Here is a 17,610-nt window from a genome sequence, read left to right on the forward strand (position 1 = left end):
GGACATGGGTTCAGTCCCTGGTCTGGGAAGATCCTGCATACCGCTGAATAACTAAGCTTGTGAGCCACAATTACTGAAGCCCTGAAGCCTGTGCTGCACAACAAGAGAAGTCAGGCAACAAAGAGAGGACCCTACTCACCGCGACTAGCAAAAGCCCGAGCAAAGCAATGCAGACCCAGCATGGCCATAAACAAATGAATAATAAAAAAAAAAAAGAATAGTATTATCGGTACGGATACATGTGAAGTACTTAGGCCAATACCTGGAAAATAGTGTTTTAGTTCTTTTCACTATTGGCTCTTTTTTAAAAAATCATTTTTAACCTAATGATATTATATTTTAAAAATATACGGTTTATCAATGCATGTTTTTCATAACTAACACATGTACTACATTTACTGACAACAGGCACCTAGGTACATGGGAGCGTCAGATCAGAGCAGTGTCTCCACCCCAATAGTGACAGCTCCAGGGGGAAGTGGAGGGACTTGGTTCTCAATTTAGCCTCCAGGGCTGCTTCCCAACATGGGCAACTCCCTCGGAGCTTCCTGAAATGAACTCGTGGATGCTCATGAGAGTCTGCACGGATCCCCAGGAATATGGAGCCCCCGAGTGGGGAGCAGATCTAGTAGTGAGTTATCTGGATGGTTCTGAAGGTCTCCTTGCAGAGGAGGTGGTAGCGAACGTCCTGCTTTCTGTTTTCAAGGAGGAGAATATTAAGGTTGTTTCCACATGCTAAATTCCCTCTGAGGCCAGAGACTGGACTCCAGGACTAATGGAAAGGGGCATTCTGGAGAAGAGAACAGGACAGTCTCCTTCTGGGCCAGGAGACTTGGCTGCCTCCTTGGCTGAGGGCAGAATGGGCAAACGTTAACTTACCACCTCCGACTGGGAGAAACTCAACATCATTTATCTAAGGAGGAAACATGTCTGATCAACCTACTGGCGTTTTCTGAAGGAAAACCAGGAAATGTAATTTATTTAGGCCAGTGCTTTACAATTTTGGGGATACAAGGGGGCACTTTTAAAGAACAGTGATGCCTGGGTTCCATCTCAGAGGTCCTGACCTCCTTGATTAGGAGTGGGCACAGGGGCACAGAGGTCTAAAAGATGTGAGTGTGACCAGTCACCAACTTAGACTTGCAAAAAGTCTTAAGGCTTGAGACGGGATTGTTGGGGGAGTAAAAAGTTGTTCTTTCAGAAAGAATACAATTTAAAAATAGGCAATGAAAGGCAGGGATCAGAGAACATTTCTTAGGATATAAAATCAGGGTTCCCCCCGCTCCCTTACCCCTGCCATTCAAAGATGCAGCAAGGTCTGATCTTGCCACTTTCATGAATGATGTGGGATAATGTCCCCACAGCTAGAGACGATGCAGGAAGTTTTCACTGATGCTAAAAGGAGTCTGAGATGCCCAACAGATGTCAGGGTCATCCCAGCCCTGGGAGCTGAGCTGTCAGTGACTGAGAAAGCATCCTTCCACGCTTGGGGGGTTAATGAGCTCCGTGAAGCTCTGGCGTTGAGCACAGTGGGCTCCCGAAGACACGGCACACGTTGTGCCCTTGCTAACCCCCAGATCATGGGTGTGGTACTTGGAAATAAACACAAAACCCTGCTCCATCTCTGCGCACGGCCGCGGGGCTTCTGCCGTGGCGTGCCGTGATAAAGTCGGCTAAGGTCCAGAGAAGGGCCACTGTGAAGGCACAAACTTCCACGTAGCGGGAGAGGATGAAGCAAGCAGAGTAGGGAGGAGAGCTTGGGCAAAGACTGTGGAGGCCCGCAGTCCAGGCAGGTGGACAGGGCTTGCCTTCCAAAGTCTTTTGATATGCTGCCACGGAGGATCACTGCTTTGAGTTTTTAAAGAGCAATTTTACTAGCAGTAAAGGATGCGGTTTTAAAAAGTGGATATTCAGCACACAGAACTTATCATCCCAGAGGGTGCAGTGACTGAAAATAGAAACTGGGATAAGGACATGATTTATTAAGAGAACTCGGAGTCTTGGAGAATACTGCTAAGTTTGAGAGTATTTCCATGAAAGGCGACCGACCTCTCAAAATGCTTGTCAGCATCACTGTCACAAACCCCAGGGCTGGCTCAGCGAGGCATGAGTTCTAGAACTGGGAAATCATTCCTCCTCACTCCCTGCTAGCTGCCAAAAGGGTGACGCCACAGGATATTTTCAAAACTGTCTTGAAAAAGTGTCCACGATAGTGATGCCACAATACAGCTATCATAACGATGTGACTGCTATGAGATTTTCCCGAGTTCTGTAATGAGGGAGATATACATCGGAAAGCATGAAGGCAAAAGCAGAACAACAACAAAAAAGCCATGGAAGGGAGTATGAAAGTGAACATCACTCAATCGCGTCCGACTCTTGGAGATCCCGTGGACTATGTAGTCCAGGGAGTCCTCCAGGCCAGAATACTGGAGTGGGTAGCCGTTCCCTTTTCCAGGAGATCTTTCCAACCCAGGGATCGAATCCAGGTCTCCCACATTGCAGGCAGATTCTTTACCAGCTGAGCCACCAGGGAAGACCAAGAATACTGGAGCGGTAGCCTTCCCTTCTCCAGGGGATCTCCCCGACCCAGGAATCAAACTGGGGTCTCTTGCATCGCAGGCAGATTCTTTACCAACTGAGCTAACAGGGAAGCCTAAATAAAAGCTGAAAAACCTTCAGTTAGGAATAACATTTCTGTGGAACTGGCCAGAACAGGCTTGCTTATTGGTAAAATTAGAAGAAAAAAAAAGTTAATTTCCCATACTGGCTCTTTACAGCAGAGGCCAACCATCAAACAGTTACATTTCCAATGTTACTGTAGTTTATCCAGTACCCTAACTGAGAGACTTTTGAGAGGTGAAGAGAGTGCTGTTAATAATTCCACTGGGACCCCCGCATACATGGGGACCATCCTAGATAAGGATGGTCCCAAAGTTGGACTTGGAATTTCCAGGCAGAATTCAGGTTTTCTGAGGGTTCTATTAAACAAAATAACATTCCCTTATGATCTGAATTCACATAAAGGGTAGGAAGATTTTCTTCCCTTCTCTGGAGAATAAAACAGGGGTGGGGGAGGGGTGAAGTCAACGTGGAGAATGATGGTGGGAGCAATGTCCCCCTCATTGGTGCTTTATTTTTCACTTTAAATCAATGGTTCATAGCTTTGGTTGAGTCCCGGGGGAGCCTTTCAAAATAACTCAGGCTGGGGCTTACCCCAGACAAAGTAAATCATCTCTGAATTTTCTTAAAAAGTCACTACTAGTAGCTTATGAAATGGTTTGAAACTTCAAGGTAAATAAAGTCGAACAAATGTCTCCAAATCCATTCCAGAGGCCCCTCCCCACAGGAAAGCAATGAGTAAGACAGCCATGAGTTCCCAAAGGTCAAGCCAGGTCCCTTCTTCCTTCTGGGCCCCTCTTTGGCCCCACATCTTCCGTGGTCTGTCTGGATCCGGGGATGTAAAAGCTGCCCTTTGGAAGGAAGAGGGACTTGGCTGCCCTCGATGAGGCATACAGCTTGGAAGGCCACTTCCTGGGGCTTCAATGCTGGGGTCCTTTCAACCGTCTCTTATGCGGAAGGAATGATGCTAAAGCTGAAACTCCAGTACTTTGGCCACCTCATGCGAGGAGTTGACTCATTGGAAAAGACTCTGATGCTGGGAGGGATTGGGGGCAGGAAAAGAAGGGGTCGACAGAGGATGAGATGGCTGGATGGCATCACTGACTCGATGGATGTGAATCTGAGTGAACTCTGGGAGTTGGTGATGGACAGGGAGGCCTGGCAGGCCGCGATTCATCGGGTTGCAAAGAGTCAGACACGACTGAGTGACTGAACTGAACTGAACTGATGCCCTTCTCCACATCTTAGACCAACAGCAAAAACACAATATGATCAAATGTAATACAAAGTTTCTGTCTTTCTCCACAACACATAATTAAAGCTATCGGATTAAAAAGCTATACATATAGTCTCCAGGCAAGAATACTGGAGTGGGTAGCCATTCCCTTCTCCAGGGGATCTTACCACCCAGGGATTGAACCCACATCTCCTGCACTGAAGGCAGATATTTTTACTGTCTGAGCCACCAGGGAAGCCCATATGTATGTATAAACATATACATATATATGTATGCATAAATACGTACATATATATGTATGTATGTATATTACCTGCTGAAAGAGAAAAGTAGATCCAGTTCTAGAAGCTATTTGGAAAGGAAATCACAAAGCACATCTCTCTGTTCTTATCGTCTCCATGAGGTGGTCACCCCAGCCTTGGATCTGGCACGTGAATCCCTAGGGGATGCCTCAGATGGTCACCACCGTGCCCTGCAACACTGGTCTGGTGTAAGTTTTCTGATGGAAAGTACAACTGATTCCCTTTGCTCTGTGCTGCCCTGTGAAGCATATTTTATTTTTGATGCACTCTATTGTTCTTAATGGAAAACTTCTCATGAGCCAGAATTTGGAAGTAGCCATTTACAGCTGAGTTTTATGAACATCATAGTCAAGAATTAGAACCAAATGTAAAGCTGGTTATAGCTGTACAAGTCCACATAACAGATTCAACTCTCCAATTTGCATCCTCACCATTTGTAACATTTGTAAATAGTCTCTGCTCACATTTTCTAGCCACCCCTGCCCCAAAATGGGCTCCTGGGTCCCACTGCAGAACATTCTGGAACCAGGTAAATTTTCAACATGCTACTTTCCTCTTATGCTCTCACTTTGTAAAAACCAGGTGAGCCTTTGTAGCTGAGCAATACAGGTTTTTAAGAGGTCACCACCTGCTTCACGAAAGAGCTGAACTCTGGGCCACTGAGAGGGTGCCAACCAGGCTCCCGTCACTGATCACAAGCAGGACCAAGAGAAGAAGTGGGGGAGGTGAACCCGTTTGGGGTCTTCTTAAGGAAGCTTTTCACTTTGTCATTTCTTTAGTAAAAAATGAAGTCAGAAGTGCCTTCATTGCCAACTGGGACTCTTTAATTCCTTCCCCCTCAACCCCAAGTTAACAGCCAGCAATCTCTGAGGCTAAGGAGCAACCAGGACAAGCCCGGAGGGTCCAGGCAGCCAGAGGGGCTCACGTGGGAAGGAGTGGGATGGAGATGGGCCAGCCAGATCAGCGGGAGCGAGGGCATGTCCTGGGTGATCCAACTGCTGTTTTAACTGCGCCAGCCTTCTCCCAAATGGCAGGTCTGATGGTAAGAGTGGAAGGCGCCACGTGGCTGGCTCATCACCACACGTGGCCAGCCCTGGAAGTCAGGACACAGAGACACGGAGCGCAATAGCACTTCTCGTGGCGCTGTTTTCTAGAGAGAACAAGAGGGTTCTACTTCCAGCTGGGGGAAAGGACTGCCTGGCATGGCTTTCTCTTTTGGATCTTGGCAGTTGGATTTGTAAACAGGAAAAAGCTGGAATTCTGACTTGGGGGTGGGGTGGGGCTGGAAATGGTTCAGATTCACATCCTTGTTGGAACTGGGCAGACACCACCTCGAGGGTAAAGGCCAACTCGGGAAGAGCAGCAGGTAGTTCCAGACCCATGTCCCCCACCCCACCCCCGACCCCAGTACAGGTTTTAACAGGAAGTCGACCTTTTAGAGCTCCCGGCCTAGCCTTTCAGCATCACACATGGTGACAGGCACAAACTCCATCCTCAGGTCCTTCTCGAAAGGATACTCCTGTCCTGAGGAGGCTTGCACACACTGTCTGATTCTAAATCGGAGCCTGGCCAGCGGATCAAGGAGCCCAACTCAGACAGTTTACACTCACCCAAAACGATGCTAAACGGAGCAACCCATAGAGCTGAAATTAATTTGCAATACTAATTCTGACATATTTCCTCTAAACTATCCTTTGAAAAGTGTTTTCTCTTACTTCAGGGCCCTGAGAAGACAGTCTTAAACCTGTTTTAAAACTGAAATATACCCAGGATCACAAAGAGTTATTTTTTTAGATCATTTCTCTAAGATAGGTAAAGGAGACCCTAATAAGGCAGTGAATCATCAGAAATAAAACCTGTGATCCAGTATCACACAGCCTGTTCTCAGTGCTCCTCAGTCATGACTTTATCTTTGATGCCCAGTAACTTCACATACAAAGCTCTTCATTTATAAAAGTAGATAGGACATCTCTGTTAAAGACACTACACCAGCAATGCCTTCAGGGTTCTCAAACATCTATGAGAAATAAGAAATCTAGACCCACGTATAATGTTTACAGCATGCTAACTAGATGGCTGTACAGAAGCATCCAGATAGTGGTAGAAAACTGACTCAGCCAGGGGATTAGCTGAAGAAATGTCTCATAGCCTACCGTCTTACAGCTGAGGTTTAAACCACTATCAACCATAAACAATGTGAATAAACACATCCACAGGAAGAAGTCAGTGTGTTTGACAAATTAGCTAGTCTACTTTGCTCTAGTGAATGTCAACATTTGCCGTCAGGCTATGCTAACAATCCCTGGGTAAACACTGTTTGTTTTTTTTTTCCTCCAGGTTATTAGGTTCTTAGAAAGCTACTTGCCTATCAGTGTTAATACGTTGCTAGCTTTGTTAGCAACAAAAGGTCCCTTCCTCATTTAGCTCACACCTAATGTGTGACACAGGGTACTGGATGAAAAGTCAGATTTTTATACCAACTGCCTTTTGAAGCAATTAGCAAGAGCAACACGGAGGGCATTTTATGTATAACAAGACTCTCCGTTCTACCCAACATCTGTAAGTAACCCAGCAAGTGAAGAGGCATGCTGGATGCAAGCGATACCTTGGAGACGGACAGTTCCTTCGATTTAGACTCAAACAGGTGCTCCAGCTTGGAGGTGTCCACCTTAATGGGTTCCAGTTTCGACCACAGGAATTCTCTGCAGCGGCCATTGTTCTTACACGGCCACTCAAAAGGCCGGACTTCGTTCCAGAACAGACGGATGGTCTTCTTTTTCTTGGTGAATGCTGGCTGACCCCTGGGTACCTGGGGCCACCCTAAGCCCTGAGGAGCGTTGAATACTGGAGGGGGAGCCAATAAATTACCGGGGACTGGAGGGGGAGGCACGCTGTCCAGCAGGGGTGGAGGGGGTGGGGGCGGCAGACCCAGAAAGGTGGGTGGGGGCGGGGGAGGTGGCCCTGGGGCCTCCGGGTGACCCAGGTCCACGTCCAGGACATCAATGTCATCCTCCTCACCCAGGTCAGTGAAATCCATGTCCTGGATTCTGAGCTCCCTGGGATTGGCCATGAGCTGGTCCCAGATGTAGTCAGATTCCGTCTTGGGCTGAGTTGATGTCTTCTCTGCGACCTTGTCATTGGGCTCCGCGTCAGGGGAGATGGATCCCCTCCCTAGGTCCCCACTGTTGAATTTCTCCGCGAAGGCTTTCACACTGCCCCGGTTGTCCAGACAGCCAACGTCCACCCTCTTGATGCTCTCATCCTGGGCCAGGGAACTGGCCTGCAGGGTGGATATCCGGCTAGCCAGGCTGGCTACCGCCTCTGCCCCCTGCGCGGTCCTCGCAGCCTCGCCCTCCCCCTTCTCCTCGTCATCCACGGGCTTTCTGTTATGGGCATACAGCATGTCCAGCATGAACCGTTTGCTGGTGAGGATGTCGCCACACTGCTCATTTACACCGGCATCCTGAACACCCGCGGACCACAAACCTGAAAGTACACAGGAGAAAAAAATGAGAACATCACACCAGTCTCGATGCCATGAAAGAACCAACCAGGCAACCCGTGGGCATTTCAGACAGGAGGAATCAGGAAGACCCAGAAATAAAGCAATGGAAGGTCACGGTTGACAAGATGCTCTTGATCAGAAAGAGATGCTGTGTCACAGGGCCATTGGCCCACTCTAGGGACCCAACACTCTCGTAGGTGTGACACGGCTTGTGGCTCTGGCCTAAGCTCATGGGAAAAATTAGCCCTGCCTTTTCTGCCCACCCATGATAGCTGGTCAGGGCCCACTCGGGGCAACCGCCCTAACTACACACAGGGAGTCAAGGAAATGCCCTCTCACCCACGGCAGGTACTGGAAAGGCTGCAGAATTACTCCTTTTTCCCCCGACTCCACCTCTGCACCAGTGAAGCCGAACTGCCTGGAGAAACGCACAGACCGTACCACTGGTCATACGGCCACCAGTCTTCAGGAGACCCTTAATGCTGCCTGGCGGCGCCATCCATGACCTCTCTTAGATGGCTTTCCATACACCTCCTCTTTCCTCTAGGCTCCCCTATTCAACTCATCCTCTGCAAGCATCGCCTTGCTTTCTGTTTCAAAAACTATTTAACAGACAAAGTCGGAGCTCTTCCAGGGCCTCCATTCTGCCTCCACTCACCCACCTGCACCTGAACACTGACCACGTCTGTCCTGTGACCACTGACCCCCTGTCCTCTTAGTGGGACTCATGTGCTCCCATGATTCTCCATCCTGCGTCTCCCATGCTCCTCCCACTAGGTCTTCCTACTGGTATATAAACACAGTATAATTTTACCTGTTAAATGAAAACAAAAAACCTCACTTGATTCTACTTATCCCTCCAGCTATAATCCAAATTTTCTCCTTTCTTTTAAAGTAAAGCTGGGGCAGGGGAGGGAGAGTTAGGGAGTTTGGGAAGGTCACACACACACTGCTATATTCAAAAGGGATAACCAACAAGGACCTATTATAGAGCACATGCAACGCTACTCAAACTTACGTGCCAGCCTGGATGGGAGGGGAGCTGGGGGGAGAATGGATACATGTACACGTATGGCTGAGTCCCTTTGAGGTTCACCTGAAACTACCACAATGTTGTTCATCGGCTATACCCCAATACAAAATAAAAATTTTAAAGAAACAAACAAAAAATAAAGCTGCATATAAGAGTTGTTTTGCTGTTTCCAATTTCTCTCTTTATTCTCTCTTGAACCCAGTCTAATGAAGTTTTTGCTCTGTTTCAGAGATGCTCCTTTCTGGGTGACCCACGACCTTCCTGTCGCACTAGACGCAGCTGTTACGCTCTCACCCTTGACTCTCCTCCTTCACTTCCGGACGCTGTTCTCAGCTGGTTTGCTGCCTTCTCTTTGGCTGCTCCTGGTCGGTCTCCTGTGTTGGTTCCTCCTTATCTTTAACCTTTAACAGTCGGTGGACCTCTTCTCTCCATCTACACTCCCTTTCCTAGCCTTCATCTCATCCAGTCTCAGGCCTTTAAATGCCATCTTCTGCCCCCAGTCCCACTCACCCAACCTGCTTCTCCTGCAGTCATTTCTAGTCTCAGTGTGGCCACTCCATCCATCCTTCACCCATCCAATGTAATTGCTGCCAATTCCAAAAGCCTCAGAGTCATCCTCGACGTTTTTTATTTTACTTTACAATACTTTATTGGTTTTGCCATACATCAACATGAATCCACCACGGGTGTACACTGCTCTTTCATCCCACACAACAGAGTCCTGTTAGTTTAATCTTCACATTGCATTCAGAATCCAATCACTTTTCTCATCACTACTGCCACAACCCCAGTCTGAACTAGCAAGGTTGCTTGCCAACAGGGGAGCATCCAGCTGATCTCAGCTTCCACGCTTGTCCCTCTACAGTGAACCCCACAGCCACGTGACGTGTTGCAATGTCCCACTTACCTTTCTGCTCTAAGTCTGCCAACGGTGCCACATTTCACTGGGACAAAAAGCCGGTGACCTGTCAGTGTTCACAAGCCATGCGTGATCCCACCTTAATTTTTTTTTCTGCCTCTCCTACCACCACCTCCGCCACTGCCGCCACCCCAGATATACACACATGAACCTCTTCAGTAATAGCACTGACCTGACATTCCTAGAACTCACCAGGCATTACGTGATCCAGCCTCAGGACCTTTGCCTCTCCTGGGGCAACCCCAGTTAATCACACAATTTGCTTCTCAACTTCCTTTCCGTTTTAGCTCAAATAGTGTCTTCCCAGTGAAATCTTCCCCGACCACCTTATTTAAAATTGTGCACACCTCCCTCTCATCTACAGCTCATCATCTTTTCCTGCTTTATTTTCTACCCAAGCACGTCTTACTGTCTGATCTTCCACGCATTTTCCTCTTTAGGTTTATTGCTGCCTTTGTCCCATTATTGGAATGATTATAATTATTTGTTAAATTGTGTTCTTCCTCGGAATGTAAACTCTACAAGGGCAGGGATTTGGGTCTGTTTTGTTCCCTGTTGTATCCCCAGCATCTAGGATGAGTGGATGAATGGATAAATGGTCAGGGACGTCAGTCCTCCGAGTTTGCTTCCTGAGGTCGAGGTCCAGCAGGGCTGGGCAGTGGGCACTTCAGGCTGTGCGTTCCATCAGATATCCAAGGGCCTCTGTGGCTGCTCATGTGGGGAGGGGGCAAGAGACCTAGGCTGAGGATGTGAGCAGCATGAGCTTTTTCTCTACTAAAGAGCTGGATCAGACAGGCTGGGGAAGGACACTGGCCTCTCTCCTGTGGCTATGCCTTCATCTTTGATGAGGCATTTACTGGGGAAAGCCAAAGGCCCTCAATGCTCTGATTTTTCCACTGTAGTTTTGGCCTCTGTGCTCTACTCAACAGTGGCCTAAGCTCACCAAGCGCGCAACACCAGAACAAGGAGGTCTTGAGTCCTCTTGGAGACTGGCTTCACAAACAAAACACATTTTGACGATAACCACCATCAAAGAGACAGGAGGTGGCATTTGAGGACACGATGGAGAAATCACTACAGCTGCTCAATCAGTCCCGTAAATAGGGAGACTGCTTTGATGCCAGGAAGTTGTGGCAGATAAAGTAACTGAGTCTCTCTCAACAGACCGCCTCACTCTCTCCATTTATTGGGAAATGTTGACAATTTCTTATTTTGGCAACAAGGCAAAGAGCATAATCAGGTAACATTTTAAATGCTGGCTTTCAAGTTTACTTTCTTCATTCACTTATGTCTTTTATAAAATCATTACGTAGGGTGCCTCTTTGTCCCTAGCAATTTCCTTCGCTCTGAAGTGTACTTCATCTGATATTAACATAGCCATTAATATGGCTTTTCTTTGATTAATGTTGGCATGACATCTTTTCCCAGCTTTTAACTTTCCATCTGCCCATGTCATTACATTTGATATGAGTGTTGTCTATGATAGCATGTAGTTGATTGGTGTTTTCATCCACTCTTCAAATCTTTTTTACTTGCTGTGTTAGGACTTCAGCGTGCCATTTTTTTTTGTTTGTTTGTTTGATCCTGTTTCAGTGTCTGTTCCTCTGTTCTTGGTCTTGGGTAGCTTGCTTGAACATTTTTTAGAATTTCAATGTGACTTTTTTATAGTGTTTTTGATTGCTTCTTGTAATTTTCCTAGTAGTTGCTCTAGGTATTACAGTATACACACTCACTTATTTAGTCTATTGGTATTGGGCTTCCCTGGTGTCTCAGTGGTAAAGGATTCACCTGTTAATGCAGGAGATGCAGTTTTGAGCCCTGGAGATCCCCTGGAGAAGGAAACGGCAACCCACTCCAATATTATTGCCTGGGGAGTCCCATGGACAAAGGAGCCTGGTGGGCTACAGTCCACTGAGTGACAAAGAGTCAGACACAACTCAGTGACTAAACAAAAACAAACTGATGTTTTACTGCTTTGAAGTGCAGAAACCTTACTTCCATTTAGATCCGTTTACCCTCCCAGTTTTAAAAATACAGCTGTCTTAAGTATTTCCTCTATGTATGCTGAACACCGTAAAGTAATGTTTGCTTCAACCATCGAATATGATTTAAGAAGCACATGGGTAAAAACATAGCATTTTTATCTACTCCTATTTTTACCCATTCTGTTTTTTGTTTTCTTGCTGGAGTCCCAAGTCATCTTCTATCATCATTTCCTTTCTGTTCAGAAAACTTACTTCAGCCATTCTTCAAGGGGAGGTCACTCGTGACAAACGCTCTTGGTTGTTCTTTACTGAGAATGTTTTTATTTCCCCTGCATTGTTAAAGGCCACTTTTACTGTACATGTAATTCACCATTGACAGTTATGGTCTTTCAGTGCTTGACAGATGCTGTCCCCCTTTCTGCAGGCCTCCGTGATCCAGACAAGATATCTGCTATCCTCTGAACTGCTGCTCTTCTATAGGTATCACATCATCATTTTTTTGTCTTAAAAAATTATTGGCTTTTAGTTATCATAAATTTGATTATCATTTGTCTTGGTTTCGATTTCTTTGGATTTATCCTTGTTAGGATTTGCTCAGCTTAAATCTGTAGGCTTATGCCTTTTGCAAAACTTGGGAAAATCTCAGCCATTATTTCCTCAAACATTTTTCCACACTGCATTCTCTCTCCTCTTCTTAGACTTGGATGAAATGAAGGTCAGTTTTACTGACATAGTCCCATAGGTCCCTGAGGCTCCTTTCATTTTTAGTCTATTTTTCCTCTGCTATTCAGATTTGGTAATTTCCACTGATCTGTTTTCAAATACACTGATTATTTCCTTTATTGTTTCCAATCAAATATAAAGTATGTCAAATACTTCATTTCAGCTTGCATTTTCCAGCTGTATAATTTTCCTTTGGTTCTTTTTTGAAAATTTCTCTGCTAAGACTTTTTAAATGTATTTCTTGAGAGTTTGTAACTGTTCTCTAAAGCATTATTATGATGACTGCTTTAAAACTTTTGACAGATCATCCCAGCACCTGTCAAAGGTTTTAAAGCAGTCACCATAATAATGGCATCTCTGGATGGTCTTTTTCCATTCAAGATGTCAATGCCCTGCTTCTTGATATGATGAGTGATTTCTGATTATATCCTGGATGTGTTGGGTATTATGGGATAGACTTTGGGTCATATTTAACCTTCTCTTTTAGCAGATACTCACCCTTTCAGGGAATAGCTTATAGGTTTTGGTGCACGTATATGTTCAGGTCCCTGCTGGGTCCCACTGTCATCAGGAAGAAAGCTGACTCACTCCCTCAATGTAGATGGGCTGAAGCCCCTTGACCCCAGCAGCATCTTCCCAGTGGACGTGAAGCATTGACTCCCATTGGCTCACTGTCTCCAAGTGAAGTGAAGGCTCGGTTTTCCACCAGTCCCCACCAATGGCTAGCCCCACCTCCAACCACATCATTCTACCTTGTTTATGCTGGGTGGGGACGGAGGCTTGGCTCCCCCTGGGCCCTCACTGGCACTGAGGACAAGGAGAGTGGTGGTGGGAAGAGAGAGAAGGCTATTAGTCTTTCCGCCAGGTCTTCATTAAGTGTGGTCCTACTGTGGTCCAGGTGAAGGCTCAGATCCCCACAGGACCCCACTGACTCGACCCTGTTGGAAGAATTGAGATCCACTTGCTTCCCCGTGTAGGGGATAGACTATGAACTCCCCATTAGGCCAACAGTATCCCAGCAGGGGAATGGACAGCAATCTGCTTCTACTGGGCAGGCGACAGAAGACTGGTTCCCTTCTGAGTCCCGCTGACACTACAGGGTTGAGGGAGGGGAGGGAACTGGAGAGCCATCACCTGTTTCCATATGGGTGTATACAGAAGACTTGCCTCCTTTTCCGTCTTACTGAAACCACTGGATTGGAAGAGAGGTGTGACAGTGGGTTAGTTTCCATTAGACCTTGTTTGGGATAGAGCACTTATTAAGAGCAGCACAGATTTTCTGTTCTGTGAGGCATCACCTTTCCCCATCCTTTGGTTAAGGCAATCAGCTTTCCTTGAAGCTTCACTGCTGTGCTGTTCAAGTCAAAAGACTCCTAGGCAGTCTGCCTCCTTCTTTTCACCTTTTAGTGTCCTTCTATGATTGGCTGTTCTATTATATCCAGGGTGTTGATATTTTAGTTGTAAGAGGGAGGAACTGGGAGTAATGGGGCTTCTCCATCTTAGCCTGATGCTTCTTCATTCATCGGTGGTTTCATGAGCCCCTATTATGTTCCAGGTCCCCAGCTAGGAAGTAAGGACTCACAATGAACAAGACAGACAACCCCATCCTCACTGCATTCAAGTAGAGACAAAACACGATTTTGGAAGTAACTACAACAAAGTAATCTATGCAACGATAAAGCCTCTCATTCTAATGCCAGGGAGTACAACACCAAAAACAAAGAAAAATAAGACCACACACTTGCAGTAAGTTGAATCTCTTTCAAGCTCTACAAATTCATTCTCAACTAATAGCTACAACCATTAGAAAAAGATGAGGAATCACTTTGATTGCCTTTGTGATTTGTTTGAGAAGATTCTGAAAAGCAAGAACTATGAGGACAGAGCTTCGCTGATTCCTGGTTGCTGATGGTGGCTGTGAGCAGTGGGATATTTTAAGAACCAATAAGCTACAACAAATAAACATGGTCACATCCCTTAACAGCACCAGACTGAAGCAGAAAAGCCACTGCAAGGCTCCAATTCCTGGACACTACCAGCTTTTGGTAGGAAGTCAATGGTTCTTCACTGGGAGTAGAGTCTCCATTTTTGGAAAGTTGTCCTTATTTGGAAGGATATTGGGCAATCTCATCCAAGAAAGTTCTTTGCCCTGGCTTACTTTTACTAATCCAACTTGTTGATATGTTTTAGGCTTGCTAAACCTAGTTAAGATGAATAATCCTAAAAGCTACTCATAATGCAATAAAACATGATTTAAGGTCAAACTGATCAACACAACTTACCCAACATTCTGTACTATGACCAAAATTACATTAAATGTGAACAACAGCAAGTAAAATCTGAGAGAATAACTATAATCTGACTTTGAAAGAAATTCAGTATCAACATATGTAATCCTTTTAGCACCCACATATTCAACCAGACACAAGATTTTCAATGCAATGATTTCTAAGGCATAAACAAAGTCTTCAAAGCCTTTTCCTTTTCATCGAGACTATATATATATGCTGCTAAGTCACTTCAGTCATGTTCGACTCTGTGTGACCCCATAGACGGCAGCCCACCAGGCTCCCCCATCCCTGGGATTCTCCAGGCAAGAACACTGGAGTGGGTTGCCATTGCCTTCTCCAATGCATGAAAGTGAAAAGTGAAAGTGAAGTTGCTCAGTCGTGTCTGACTCTTAGTGACCCCATGGACTGCAGCCTTCCAGGCTCCTCCATCCATGGGATTTTCCAGGCAAGAGTACTGGAGCGGGGTGCCATTGCCTTCTCCGAGATATATATATATATAGTTAAATATAATTATATGATTGTGAAAACTGAAGTATTAGACTAAGCCACTATCTGACAGGCCTCCTGAATGAATTATGGCTTCATTCATTCATTCGATCTTTGTTCACTTGTCCAGGCTTCAGGGAGACTGTATTCTTAATCTGTGAACTAACACCCCATGCATGGGTCCTGCCACTGATTGGCAGTCCCTTGTGGTGCCTTCATGCTGCCTTCTTGGCCTAAGACGTAGGGTCCTTGAATCTGTGTCACTGTGTAACTTAATGAAGGCTGCCCCATAAGGCATGTCTCCACAGGTAAGGAGTGTCTGTCGAGAGAGGTAGCTTCCTGACACTGCACACAAGTCATGAGTCGGAACACCAACTCCATGGTGTCACACATGAATCATAATTCAAGTGATGGGGGTGGGAAGGGACATATGTATATCCATGGCTGACTCACACTGTTGTATGGCAGAAACCATCACAACATTGTAAAACAATTCTCCTCCAATTAAAAATTAAAAAAATCATTCAAATGATTATTTGAATCACTTACAATTTCTAGAACCCTCTGTGGCACCCTCCCCAAGCCTCTAATGAGAACTAACATTCCATTTGGTCCCTAAACATAAAGCCACCATCAAACAGGTGAAACTGAATGACCATCAGGCATAATACCAAAAAGGTATGATTCTATAAGAAAAAGCATGTACTTAATATGGAAGAAAACCGTGGTCCTGAGTATACTGTAGAAAATTACCTAAATTATGTACATTCCAGCAGAGCCCATCAAACTGACCTCAGCATGCTATGAACTGGCCCTTTTTAAAAGTACTCATACAATGCACTCTACCAAAGTTGCTCTGGTCTGGAATTTAGTCACAATGGCTCAACATACTTCAGTTCAGTCGCTCAGTCGTGTCCAACTCCTTGTGACCCCGTGAATCGCAGCACGCCAGGCCTCCCTGTCCATCACCATCTCCTGGAGTTCACTCAGACTCACGTCCATCGAGTCGGTGATGCCATCCAGCCATCTCATCCTCGGTCATCCCCTTCTCCTCCTGCCCCCAATCCCTCCCAGCATCAGAGTCTTTTCCAGTGAGTCAACTCTTCTCATGAGGTGGCCAAAGTACTGGAGTTTCAGCTTTAGCATCATTCCTTCCAAAGAAATCCCGGGGCTGATCTCCTTCAGAATGGACTGGTTGGATCTCCTTGCAGTCCAAGGGACTCTCAAGAGTCTTCTCCAACACCACAGTTCAAAAGCATCAACATACTTCACTGAAAAATTAACTCTTTCAAGGGAGCAGATAACAACACAACGTGTCTCTAAATTTAAACCAGAAAACAGCCACACTTACTGTTCACAGTTTAATAGTTAGAAGGAAGCTGAGGAATTTCTCTGCTAGGGCTCATTCTTCAGCAGAAGTCCCTGATGGCCCTTTCCCAGCTGTAAAGTGATGGTGCAGCTGCATGGCAGAGAGAGGAAGCCCATCTGGGGGGCAGGAAGCTGCTGGCTGGCTGAGTGGGGACATGCACCCTCCTCCAGACACGGGGCACCGTCTGGGGAGCGAGCTGGGCCAGCAGGTCAACTGAGCCAGGTGCCCTGCACCGGGTGCCCTGGGTGGGGGGTTCCTTACCCGTGCCCTTGTCCCGGGAGAGCTTGTCCTCCTTGTCCTCCCTCTCCAACGTGCTGCTGGAGGACGAGACGCTGGAGGCCGAGCAGTTGTCACGCTCGTTCACCGCCTCATTCTGCCGCTCCTTCTCACTCAGGGAGGCTCGCTCCTCGTGCTCGGGCTCCAGGGCCCGCTCCACCTCGCTCTCGGCTCCCGCGCCGGCAGGCGCTAGCTCCTGGCCGGCCTCATCGGCCACCTGCCCCACCTCTGCCTCCACGTCTGCCTCCTGTTCAGGCCCAGGCTCCCCGGTGCTGGCTGGGGGAGACAACAGCGGAGATTACAGTGAGGACGGGAATTTTGAGGCAATGTTGAGCGACAGGGAGACCAGATGTGAGGCAGGAAGAATTTGAAAGTGGCCCTGAGACTCCCGTCACCTGGTTATTCAATCAAACACTGCGGGAAAGGGGATGGCGGCTGGCATTCATGTCTCAAGTTGCTCGACCTTACAATACAGAGATCTCTCAGGTGGGTCTGATCCAACCTGGTGAGCCTTTTAGACACAGAGTGTTTTCTCATTAGCACCAGAAAAGGATGTCAGAGAGATCAGAAGCACACGAAGTATTTGTCCTGACCATACTGGCTTTAAAGATGGAAGGGCCCATTGACAAGGAATGTGTTGGCCTCCAGAAGCTGAGGATGATTCCTGGCCAATAGCCAACACGGAACAGGGACCTCAGTCCCACAAGCACGAGGAACTGAATTCTGCTAACAACCTGAAAGACCCTGGAGGTGGACTCTTCCCAGGCCTCCCAATAAGAGCCCCACCAGCCACAGCCTTAACTGTGGCCTTGAGATACTCCTGGCCAAGAACCCAGTTAGCCAGGCTGGGTTTCTGACTCAT

General features: G+C 46.7%; 1 protein-coding gene across 3 annotated transcripts in view; it reads right to left on the reverse strand.

Moving 5' to 3' along the window:
* The window catches only part of FHOD3 (formin homology 2 domain containing 3), a 529,663-nt gene that overhangs the window by 61,001 nt on the left and 451,052 nt on the right, over positions 1–17,610 (reverse strand). For all 3 annotated transcript variants that reach the window (XM_018039641.1, XM_018039640.1, XM_018039639.1), the window contains 2 exons: positions 16,734–17,024; positions 6,767–7,647 (listed from right to left, as the gene is read on the reverse strand). In XM_018039641.1, the coding sequence (XP_017895130.1) occupies positions 6,767–7,647; positions 16,734–17,024 (1,172 nt within the window). The remainder of the gene's footprint in view (positions 1–6,766; positions 7,648–16,733; positions 17,025–17,610) is intronic.

Source organism: Capra hircus, chromosome 24, assembly GCF_001704415.2.
Source record: "Capra hircus breed San Clemente chromosome 24, ASM170441v1, whole genome shotgun sequence".
NCBI lineage: Eukaryota > Metazoa > Chordata > Mammalia > Artiodactyla > Bovidae > Capra > Capra hircus.